The sequence below is a fragment of the Haliotis asinina genome, chromosome 5, assembly GCF_037392515.1.
Source record: "Haliotis asinina isolate JCU_RB_2024 chromosome 5, JCU_Hal_asi_v2, whole genome shotgun sequence".
In the NCBI taxonomy this organism is placed as follows: Eukaryota; Metazoa; Mollusca; class Gastropoda; order Lepetellida; family Haliotidae; genus Haliotis; species Haliotis asinina.
Genome location: NC_090284.1, coordinates 34,718,517 through 34,731,642, shown reverse-complemented (window position 1 = coordinate 34,731,642; position 13,126 = coordinate 34,718,517). Strand labels below are relative to the sequence as shown.

General features: G+C 40.2%; 1 protein-coding gene across 1 annotated transcript in view; it reads left to right on the top strand.

Moving 5' to 3' along the window:
- The first annotated feature begins 7,585 nt into the window (after positions 1-7,585).
- The window catches only part of LOC137284151 (uncharacterized), a 36,551-nt gene continuing 31,010 nt past the window's right edge, over positions 7,586-13,126 (top strand). The window contains exons 1-2 of the mRNA XM_067815840.1: positions 7,586-7,661; positions 7,744-7,789. Of these exons, the coding sequence (XP_067671941.1) occupies positions 7,605-7,661; positions 7,744-7,789 (103 nt within the window). The 5' untranslated portion in view covers positions 7,586-7,604. The remainder of the gene's footprint in view (positions 7,662-7,743; positions 7,790-13,126) is intronic.

Below are 13,126 nucleotides of genomic sequence, written 5' to 3'. Positions count from 1 at the left end.
ACAGACGGCGAGGTGAACAGTATGTTAACGGGTGCTTTGTTCAACGATGATATTTTTTTAGCCTGTGTCATACTCCCTCAACCATATTATTTTCCCTACACTGAAAAGTGCTTTTTACAATGCTAAAGTCCAAGATTATCTCCTCTTCTCACTTGGGCCCACTTTCGAATTTAACTGGATTTGCTTGCTATCATCAAAGTTATATATACTGAGTTAAAAAAGAAACTTCACATTCTTTCTTCAGGGCACTATAAGAGAACAAGAGATGGTAAGATGGCTAAATTGTTATTATTTCATTGCTGAGATCTGTCGCAATCAGTTCCATTAGGCCAACCGCCGTTTCAAAACGTGTATACAGAATGTCGTCACAATAAGGACGTCGAGAATGGAGACTGGCAGCCCACAACCGATTTCGAATGGTCTGTGAGGACAGTCGACCTCTAAACATTTCAGCCTTTTGTTCGTGTAGCCGGCAGAAATCTGTCACGTAGGTGACGTAGGACGATTTGACGTTTTGATCTTTTGCTCTTGACGTCGCACGTGGACGACCCGACCTTGGGCGATCAGAAGTGGTGCCAGTTTGTTATAGACGACCTCACAAGTCATACACAATACGACAGCTGCATCTCATTGCTTTTGCGACGTCAATAAGTGATCTTCCCACTTGCAACATGCCAACGGAACGTTCACGTTGCACATTTGACAAGCGTGGCATTTAAAGTACCGTTAGAACTGTGCTTTAAAAGTATTTTTTCAATTCTTGAGGCCAGTGCAAACACGTGCAAATGGAAAAAAACTTCGACTCGAAGATCGCGTGATCAGCCGCACGTGCAAAACCTGATTTGGCACTAACATCATTTGCACAACGAATGGATGGGTTTGAGTGGGTTTTGCTCATGTTTTTCTAGAGTCGAAAGATAGGGATCCCATTTCGGATACATAGATGTATCATCAGAGAAAAATTATTCATTATTTTTAAAAGATTGTGAAGTTTCGTTTTTGACTGAGTATATATTCAGAGATTATCCGTTAGTGTAACAGTTTGGTGGGGACAGCATTCTGGAATGGTGGGGATGTCACTGTCACTGTCAATAGGAATCAGACAGGTCTGCGATACTGCGATACAGCCCAGCGATCATGTCCTTCCTCATGTCGCTCGTGTTGACAGATTTCCTGAGATAGCAGAACATTCCAGTTCTCACTTGCCCAGCCGTTTCTCTGAACCTGCATGTACCCTGTCGAACCAGCCATTGATTTTGTCTGAATTGGGACAAGCGTTGATTCTGACATGGCACAACATTCCCCAAGCTTCCTTAAACCGGTTAGTGTCGTCTATGTGTGGTCGTGGTTAAACCTGCATCAACGTCAATGGTAGACACACACAATTCTGAATTTGTGAACCAAGGGCGTGAAACGATGCCTAGTATCAAATCGTATAGAGTTCGATATTATTCTGTCAACGCTTAAACAGTGATTGAGGAACACACTACAAGTCACGCTGTTATCTCTTTGCATTAAAATGTCTTAACATCAAATAATGCACAGTTAGATTATTCCACTAATATATACTCGGCCTTATCAATGAAGGCTCAGCTATTGGTAACTCTGTTTCCTAAAAGTTGCAACATCTTCGTGTTTGTTTGAAATATATACATGTACAACTGAATGTTTTACAAACCTCTCTTAATAGTAATGGTGAAAAACACACCAGGCCGCTGAAATGCCATTACTACGCGCTCTATAAGGTCATGGTCGTGGTTTGGGCAGGAGTAACTCATTCTGCACGGATTTACTCCTTTTAGTTAGACATCCCCATTGTCAGATACTGGGTTAGAACATTAATTAGGTCACCTTATACCCATATATAAATGGGAATGTCCCAAATGAAAAATCTTAAAACACCTTACTTCCACCAGTTAGTTGAACCAAAGGAAAACTGGGTTTTGGGGGGTTTGGGGGGGGGGGGGTTTTGTTTGTTTGGATGGTTGGTTGGTTTTTTGTTTTTCTGTTTAATGTGTCTACTGAGTAGTTATCAAAAACAGTGACTATTGTAGTAGTTATTCTCTAAACTAAATTAAGGTTTCCTGTTTACATTATGTACATTATTCGCAAACCCTGCGGAGCAAAGTCACGGAATCAATAGGGTAGGGGCTGTAGAACGGATGGAGTGGCAAGCATGCTCACTAGAACTCAACCAAATTGAGCACGCCTGAGATATATTCGGTCGACGCGTGTACACATATCAATAGATCTCAAAGGACTCCGCAGAGCTCTAGTAGACGAATGGAATGCGATCCGCAAGCTTTCTTTATGAACTTGATGCGGAACACATACCGAAACATAAGTCTTATTAACCTATTCAGACACTGACCTACTTTTCAGCCGATCCGAATTTTCTTGTATGAAAGTGTAAATTGACACCTCAAACAATTCTAGTTAAACTGAATTCCATTTCCTTGTTTCATAAGAATGTGATATTTATAAATGAATTGTAATTATAAACTTTAATAACACTGTCTTTCTATACTTTATGTCGAGGTTGAGGCAGCATACCTTAACTATGGAATCGCAGACTGCCCCTGTTTGATGAGGTCGAAAAATGAGTCACAGTGCATCTGGCTCACTGGTTAAACCTGTTATATGTTTTTTGCGCTTCTTCAGGGTAGTTCTGTAACGCACAATGAGGTTGGTGTTCCGTCAGAGACCGCCAAATTTTTCTAGCGGCAGAGCCTCGTTTTGAGATTTCCACGATTTTCAGGTTTCCGTTTGTCACAGCTCGCTTTACGACAGAGCACGCCGTACGACGTGTTTGCTAGGATTAGAAGGAGCTTAGTGTTGCATTATTCAAGTGCATAGTCTTATCAAATCATACTGATTAATATTTATGCATCCAATTAACTGACATAGTATAAAAATCTGGACTGGTTATCGCACTAAGTTGCGCAATAGGACGGGAACCAAGTAAGCAGGAAACGAGACTGTTCTCTAATCAATGCTTTGACATGGAAAACAAGGTACATTTGTGTCAGACGCGCGAGGAGGGTACAAATGATCTAGTGTTGCCCTCCGTTATATGGCTGGAATATTGCTAAGAGCAGCGTAAAACTCACTCACTATACAACTGACGTTTGCTCGTTTGCTTTGTGTGTCACCATGTATCACGTTTGTCAACACATTGAACATTATAATGACACTCTTAGTTCCATTATTTCTGAGAAACTTGTCTTTTCTTGTGCTTAATATCACTTGAGCCTTTATCACTGACGCCTAGTATACATACTCACAGTCACGCACAGAGAAGACGTACGTTTACGTATGTAGGTACGTACCTACGCGCGCATGAATGCAACGGCACAGGTGTGAATTTTTACGAACGCGTTAGCGACCATTTTTTCAGTTTACATTTGGATGGGTTTAATTTCCAAACCAATTCAACTGCGAGAACAACAAGCACAAATATTTATCGATGAAAACCGATTACGCCCATCTTTGTAACATTAGAATATATTTATAACGAAGATGCTGGAAGGTATCCCCACCTTGTAGAATAAACCATCAATATGATATCCAGTCTTCGATTACTCAGTGTAAAGGGGGTGGGGGGCATAAGAAATTTCAAAGGCGCATTCCATTTCTGACACCTAACTGTCAGGGCTTAGAAACACTGGAATGCTCACGATGGCGTTAGGTGTTGCACCATCAGACATATAGAAATTGCATAAATGTGTGTTTCTTTCTATTCATACGTTAAAAAACGGTGTCGCGATATTTGAAAGGGCTAGTGAGGTCGCATAGTGCTCTATTTAACGTTCAATGGGTCTTGCCATCTATGCACAAGGAATTCCACGCCTTTCAGTCGCACGCTATTTACATACGTTCTACGGTGAGCTGCTTTCGCCAAAACGCCGATTATAATAGTTGTATTAAAACTTAGTATCCGATACAACTCATATTAGTAACATTCGGAGCACAACTCTGTTTGATTGAATTGTATATTCCGACGTTTATCTCTCTGATTTTCTAACTTTAATTATCAGACCGATTGTTTGGTCATTTTAATGATTCGCAGTATGTAATTGTTTGAGGGACACGAAATATCACGTCAAGTGTAAAAGACAGTAGGGTACGGGAGGTAGCTTTCAATGCTGATACAAAACACATAACAGCATACATTGATTAAATCCGTTTCCAGACTGTTCAGTAAGTAAATAGAGTTTTACTGTATTTTTATATTTAAATTCCATTTTGTTGTAAAAGTTTGGACACACATATAACATAATGAGTATGTATCATTAACTAGATACTCCAGTAGGTACGCAGCCGTGTATGGTTTCATATAGACTGACATTTAGCGCCAGACATAATTCCATTTTATTCCAACATCTAAAACGATATATTTTTATGCAAAACAAATCCAAATGGAGTCCAGATCAAGCTGTAATCCTTGAACTGAGGCAATCTAGACTTGACAAGCATTCTAAAATCCCAAGCACCTGATTTAGTTTCTAGCCTCTTTCAGACAGGCTAGACTTCACCCAGCATTTAGAATTAAATAGAAACTGATCTTTAGTACTTATGTGAGGCCATACTCACCAGTGCAGGTACAGGCGGTTACATGACAACCATGTTCATCAAGGTTTCCACTGTCAACAACAGTTCACATCTCACGTCAAAACAAAATTAACATTTCACCCAAGTCAAACAATATGGATTTACAGGTTGTGATGTTATTTATTATTATGAAAGTGGTGTAAAGTAAACACTAATCTTGCTAAACATGAAAAGTGACGAAAACTCCCACAGGAGCTTTTCAGTGGAGATAAACAGAGAGAACTGCAACACGCTGTGACTCAAGAAATATATAATCTGCATGTCTCTATAGAATTATTAATAACCTAAGTCATACAGCTTTAGAGAGTTTGGTGGCTGGTATTATTACATACACATACTTCACTCAGCTCTGTTGTGTTCCTCAGGTACTAGTGTTGAAGACAATACACTGGCAGATTTAAATTAGTCTTACAATTGTCTTACAATTTTGATTGGCCTTAGATAATGGTCAGCTGCATTAATGTAATAACTCTCATCTTTGTAGATGTTATTCTCGAGTTGTTTAATGTGATGTTTATTAACTCTAACATGTTTTGTTTGTTTTTTTAATCTCGTAGTTTGACCTGTTGGTTTCAACGATGTTGCTGTGGTTCAAAGTTTGGTTTAAAATTCGTTTATGTTCATCACACCATTCAAAGAGGTTACAGTAATATAGTTTGATATCCACCATGAACTTCCAACAGAATTAGTGCTTGGTATGGTGCAGAAAGACATTTCCGTCTTCGAAGAAAATCAAACAACGTGTTGAGTATAATTCTTATGATGGCGCATATTGCATTGTTTGGTATGGACGACATTTCGGCCCAGAATGATGGTCATTCACAGTATCCCGAGATGCACCCACCATTCGATGAATCGTCGCACCCTGAATTGGACACGTCAGATGTGATCCGCTCTGTCCTTGTCAAAGTATTCACCAGGTCCACTTACCGACACTTCTGTTTGCAATCTCCTCTTGGCCGTGTTAATGGTAGTCTCAAGCACAGAAATGATAGTTAATGTTTAGAAATATTCACTAGATGAATGTCGAAAAGAGGGCTCGTGGTATGGCATGCAGCTACGTCGTAAAAACTTTCATTATAAACTACATTTACGACCGACAGACACCGGTACAACCAGAAGTAGAGGGCAACATGTTTGTCAAATTTCGTGTAGAATGTTTCCAGGTAAAGATCTAGGAGTATTACATATATGTGCGTATACAAGCCCTACATCTAGACTAGTGACACCAACTAATCTTAGGAGTGTTGTTGGTCAGTGTTCTTCATCAGCATTTCCAGTTATTTTATTCAGATAGATCAACTGGATCGAAAGCAACAGATCCTTGAAGCATGCTGGGGTATACATATGAGTGCTGCAGATTTGAGCTCGTCATTACTGGCAAAGCGTTTTCCACGGAGATGTTCCTTCAATTTTGGAAATAGGAGAAAGTCGTTTGGGGCCAGGTCAGGTGAATATGCAGGATGAGGAAGTTCTTCAAAGCCACATTGATGTGAGGTGTGATACGAAGCATTGTGATGTTAAATCAGAACTCCAGCCCTCAACAACTGTCACGTTGTAGTCTTATGTTGACCCCAGCATGCTTCAAGGGCCTGTTGCTTTCGAAGTAGTTGATCTATTTGAGTGATATAACTGGATGTGCTGATGACGTCTCATCTGTCAACTGGTGCTTCCACAGAGTAAACTGTTGCAGTAGTCTAATCGAGATCAGAGATCTCACAAAGGAGGCAGCTGAGTCTCTCGTCAGCAATTGTCTGATGGCACTGATGTTCCTCATATGGTTATGACTGGCCCTGCAGCAGTAGCTCACGTGGTCTTCCATCGATAGCAAGGAGTCAAGGCACACACCGAGGTTCATGACCGATGACTTGAAGGTGATGTTGACTGACCCAATAGACAGATGATCTAACGTACAATTCCATAATCCGTTCAGTCTGAGTTGAGTTTCAGCTGTTTTGTCATCCATGCACAGACGTTAGCAATGCACTGTCCCACTGCATGTTTTGCTTCAGACTGACTGATTGGTTTTGGCTTAAAGTTGTTCTCTGCATAGAAGTGATGAGGTATCTGATATTCTTCAATACACTGACCTAGAGGTGTGCAAAGGGTAAAGAGTATTGGCCCCCAACACTGATCCTTGTGGCACTCCACAGAACAATGTGGCTGGAGTGGGCATCTCATCACCAATTAGGACTGCTTGTGACCTGTTTGTGATGTACGATCCAAACCACTGAAGCGCTGTCCCTGTGATGCCGAATGTGTTCTCGAGACGATGCAATATTGCACTGTGATCTACGTTATCAAAAGCGGATGACAACAATACCACCATAGCAATATTCTCCCTGCCGATATATCATTCATCACAAATGTGGAATTGTTTGCTTTTTGCGTTTGATGCTAATATATTTTCTGTGGGTTTTATTTCTGGTTTTGGACCATGGACTTGGGAAGGTAATAAATGCAAACTTGATCTTGTCACTATCAGGCTGGAATAATGCCGATGTGACGTAAAGCCCAACATGAGATACAGTCTATATATAAGCGTGTGTACTATATATATGCCACTGTGTTCTGTTTTGCAAATAACATATATTTATGCCACTGTTGAAAATAACATTCACTCTTACGTAAACGTTTACAATCAACAAACAGATCAAGCCAAGCCGTGAGGCACGCTTCTCATAGTCGAGTTAAGTCGCAACCAACGAATGGAAACTGTTCCTGGTTCAGTCTTTATCGTTGAAAAGATAAAGGTGCTTATTAAATACAAAACTAAATAAATCATTAATCTGTGGAAATGTTTGTTGCTTGTTTAATGTGAGAACATATCAGCTCACGTATGGCGCATCGATGGTATGTAGTTCAGTGACCCGAGTCTTGCATTACGCGCTAGTAACACGCGAAAAGGTTATGACCCATCCATGTTTCCGTAGGTTGTCAACCAATCGAAGTAGCTGTTTGATTCCCTCACAGTGCGAGAACATGGGACCAATATGGCCGATACAACTGTTGTGGTCGAGGGGAAAATTAAGTTTAGAGATGGCAAAAAAGTGAGTTTTCATCGTAAATTGTGATTTTCGAGTTGAGGTACTACCTGGGATGAATCTACAAGTGTGATTTCCTGTTTTTCAGTGGAAGCCGCGATGGTGTGTTATGAAAAAGCCTTCTCCCGTCGCTGGTGAGTAAAGTTCCTAACTCCAGTCCGAGCCTGTGTGAGTTTGTAAGTTTGAACGTCCCGTGTTACATAGACTCCCGTCACTTAGTGAGTGCTTTGCATAGTGCACTGCATAGAGCAACACCCATATGAGCACTCGTAAACACCGCGGTCAATTTTGGAGGGAAAGAAACTGCTTATCAGTCCATACGGAAATGGAATATCGTTTACGCCGTGTTCAAAATAAGAGTTCGCCAGTCGGATGAGCCAAAGTTGTCGGATGAGACCAAGGAGTTCTTGACTCTCTATATTGAGGAAACCACACAAATCTTGTTCATGCTATAACTAACCGCAACCGTCACAAGTTGTCTGCATACATATTAAGTAGTGTATTACTACCTTTGTGGATATGCAATGAAGATCCGATAAGAGTGGTATCAACCCACTGGCCTGTCAAACGCTACAATGTGGAACAATGCAACACATAGCAACATGAAACAAAAATGGCACTTGCCAGTATGGGGTAAAAGTGAAAACACCTGGTAAAAAATGTCACTGTCATTTCAACTGAATTTTCCTTTTGTTCAAATTGTAGTTTATTATCACAAAACAAATATTCAATTGTGCCATTCTATTTATGTGTCGTGTATCTTGACTATTGAAGGATCACACAAAATAATATGACATCATCAATATACATGGGTAAAATAATAACTTCGTATCGATTATATCTTAGGCAACAAATTTTTTTTTTTCAATGTTGAGACTCCTAAGTTCATCTGTTATCAACAAAGAAATATATATTAGTCATGTGTTACATATGTATATGTTTAACAGTCTTTGTGTTTGTGAAGTATGAATGTGTCTAAGCATAAGTTGATATTTCTGGACAGAAGAAATACATGAGCGTTCAAAAGATAAATACTGATAGAATAGATATTAATTTGTACTTAGTTCATAGCTCGATTGTTTTAGTGCATAGAATGCTATAATAGTGTGAACATATGCTAACATCTAATCCTTGTTGTAGAATATTTGATTGTTTTAGTGCATAGAATGCTATAATAGTGTGAACATATGCTAACATCTAATCCTTGTTGTAGAATATTTGAAGTACAATCTGCTTCATAACTACAGATATGTATTTTATGTTTTTGTAATCATTTGATACGGTTATGTAAGTCTATCACCTATGGAATGTTTGATGTTTCTAGTGAGTTGAGTGGGCCCTAAATATCTGAGACTATTTATATTTGTGCAGTGGGTATGACAATATTCTACACAGGTATTGTAGGAGGTCATTTGTGGTATTACAGAAATTGTGCTGAGAATTCAGCCTGTAAGTGCTTATTGAGCAGTTTTATGAGAGAGTGGTAGGAGTGCCTAGTTACTATACATAATTTGTGTTGGAGAACATATGTTCAGTAGGTGTGCCAAGACTCAGCTAGTGTTGGAGAACATCTGCAATAGTATGGTAGGAGCGTCTAGATGATACATATTATTGGTGTCGGAAAACATTTGTAATAGTACGGTAGGAGTGCCTACATGCTATACGTTGTAAGTGTTGGGGCAGCAGTTGTAGAAAGAGTATGTAGGTCAGCCTGATCATGGTACAGTTGGGCCTGGGGGTTGACAGCGTCTTTCAGTAAACCCACAAGCATGACACCACCAGTATATCGGGGGACACTTACACAATAGATAGTTGTACAGATATTAAAGCCACACGGTGCACACCATATTATTGTTGAATAAATAAGTGTTTGTTTTGATGGGAGGTTCAGCAACTAGATTGGGATGTCTCTTCTAGTGCACACAGTCCATCTAAACTGAACTTGGATAAGCTGTCATCAGCTATCTTCATCTTGTCTAGTGTGTAAATTTGGCAGCCTTATGAATGACTTTACTTACTTAAAACACAATGTCTGCAGATGTTAGTTTGGCAATACATGTATATTTGAAGTAGTCAGTGATTTCGGTAAGAGTGATATGAGGTTTACATGTGTCTATGATGTTTATATGCTAACATCAGGTTGGAAACAAGTACAGCATCCCATTTGCTGAAAGGAAATAGTAAATGGTGTTTTGGGCAGACTCCATTCCTGGTTGTGTGAGTGATGGAAGTTAATTAGCGCAGAGTTCAATTGGATGAACTGATGCATCTGCACATTTGAATGGGGATGAGGAAGGTGTTTTGGTTGAATTGATGCATTAAGCACTGATTGTTCATTAGTCTTGTTTTGGCATCAAACGGCAGTGATGGAAAAAGTGATGGGAGATGTCAGGGTCGTTGGCATAGTGATGGAAGATGTCAGGGTTGTTGGCATAGTGATGGGAGATATCAGGGTCATTGCCATAGTGATTAAGAATGTCAGAGTCAGTGTTGTAGTAGTGGAGAATTTCAAAGTCAGTGTTGTAAAAAGATGGGTAAAATCAATGTCTGGTGACTATCAGGGTCAGTGTTGTACAGTAGTGATGGGGACTATCAGGGTCAGTGTTGTACAGTAGTGATGGGGAATATCAGGGTTAGTGTTGTACAGTAGTGATGGGGAATATCAGGGTTAGTGTTGTACAGTAGTGATGGGGAATATCAGGGTTAGTGTTGTAGTGATTAAGAATGTCAGAGTCAGTGTTGTAGTAGTGGAGAATCTCAAAGTCAGTGTTGTAGTGATGGGTAAAATCAGTGTCAGTGTTGAGGTGATGGGTAATATCAGGGTCACTGTTGTACAGTAGTGATGGTGACTATCAGGGTCAGTGTTGTACAGTAGTGATGGGGACTATCAGGGTCAGTGTTGTACAGTAGTGATGGGGAATATCAGGGTTAGTGTTGTACAGTAGTGATGGGGAATATCAGGGTTAGTGTTGTACAGTAGTGATGGGGAATATCAGGGTTAGTGTTGTAGTGATTAAGAATGTCAGAGTCAGTGTTGTAGTAGTGGAGAATCTCAAAGTCAGTGTTGTAGTGATGGGTAAAATCAGTGTCAGTGTTGAGGTGATGGGGAATATCAGGGTCACTGTTGTACAGTAGTGATGGGGAATATCAGGGTTAGTGTTGTACAGTAGTGATGGGGACTATCAGGGTCAGTGTTGTACAGTAGTGATGGGGAATATCAGGGTCAGTGTTGTACAGTAGTGATGGGGAATATCAGGGTCAGTGTTGTACAGTAGTGGTGGGGACTATCAGTGTCAGTGTTGTACAGTAGTGATGGGGAATATCAGGGCTAGTGTTGTAGTGATTAAGAATGTCAGAGTCAGTGTTGTAGTGGTGGGTAAAATCAGTGTCAGTGTTGAGGTGATGGAGGATGCCAGAGTCAGTGTTGAGGTGATGGGTAATATCAGTGTCAGTGTTAAGGCGATGGCGAATATCAGGGTCAGTATTGTAGTGATGGAGAATGTCAGGGTCAGTGTTGTAGAATATCAGGGTCTAAGTGGTAGCTGGAGCTCTGTGATGAAGGTTGAAAAGTTCCTATTTAGTGTCAACATTATGTGATTTTGGGAGAAATGATTGTGACATTCTGCTGTCCTCTTTGCCACAATTGTCTTTGGTGTCAGGTGGAATAAGGCTTGAGTATATTCCATGGAAGGTCTGGGAGTATGTCTTGTATTTCATATCAGTATGATAAAACATAAGTAACAAGAGAGTATATAGAGAGGGTCATTGATCCCAAGTTAAAATGGTTGACCAGTAATCCCTGGGCCCAGAACCCCTACTGTAGGCATGACCATTCAGTATCTGGTTGCACCTCAAACCCTTTCATCTGATTTCATTACCATAACAGCTTGATATAATTAGGGTTGGCAGTGGCACCCACTCCTCCAGTAGGGATGGGTGAAGGCAGGGGGCTTTCCAGCAGACAGGAAATGGGGAGTACTACTAGTTGCACAGCTAATTGAAACATACAGAAAAATGATATGGTGCTAGTACTTCCTGAGTACATAGAAGATAGGGCAGCCTTCATCATGGTAGATAGTAACACATGGTGTCTTCCCTTCTTGTGACGTTTATTGACTTAACCTACACACAGAAAGTTTGGCCTACATGTTGGGCACAACAATAAGTACATATCTCCTTGGAATAAGCATGATAAGTAAAGTCTAAAGTAAGTCAAAAGGGTTGTTGCCATCCCAGGTACTACAGATGTGAGAACACAGAAACATACCCTATTCCCCACACAGCAGACATGTCCATATATTGTGCAGAGCGAAATACTTGTTATTGTGTATGGTCATATCTTACATATTGCAATCGAATTCATCTACTACAACTGTGGCACGTTCCTGTATTCAGATTTTGACTAGGGTACATTTCCGTATACATAAACATACCAAGGGTACATGTCTGTAGTACCTTTGCCAACAACAACCCCTTGTCCAAATTATCGTCAGGATAAGTTTTACATGTTTGCTGTATGTAGTTGATAGTACCAACAAAGTTTGAAACTGGCATGAACAGGTATTCGACTGATTCTGCCACCTTTTGTCTTACACTGTAATCATGACAGTTCTTCACATGTGACACCCACTCTACTATATAAGGTATACACATGTTGTGGGCAATCATTATGCAAGAAAAGCGTAACATTTGAAACTGACAAGTTTCTGTTACCTAGGGAGATGCGTTTCTGACCCAGTCCCCTGGTTCCGAGAGTGAGCTCCATATGTACTGCAGACAGGAGTTGAGTCCTGCCTCCCTCCTGCTCAGAACACTATGCCATGTGCTTTCTTCAACTATTGTAGCAAGTCAGTAGCAACATTTGGAGGACTGCTGATTGAAGCTTTGGCTTGTTTTCCCTAACTAGGCCTAGCAGGAATGTCTCTAGTTGGTTGTTTTGGAGTTTTGGGAATCATGATATTTATTTTTCACTTTTTCTATGTCATAATGGAATAAAATCCACTTCACTCACTCTAGATTATGTATTGCTTTCAGTGCTTTTTTTTTAAACAAAAGGAATTCAAAATTTCAAGTTACCTTTTCTTTGTTTTTTAACATGTCATGGTTTATCAGCAGTACATGATATGATGTTTCAGAATACAGTTTCCTGGCAGTGAGTTATCTTAATTATACACCACCAGACATTATGAAGATTGTGTCTAGATGTGAAGCTGTTGCTGGGGACATTTTATACTTTCTGTCAGTTGTTTAGGATGAGATTGTGTTGGGAGCACTAGCGGCTGCTAACTGTGTCATGGCTGGACCCCTGCCTGGCTAACCTTCCATTCCTGCCCAATTGTGTATGCCAGGCAGTGGAGTACTTGACTGCCTCACAAATGACTCACAATATGTCAACACTCAATGTCAAGTTTATCTATTATTATTTACCATAATCTGAATACTTTCCAGAAGAACACTTTCTTATATATTCA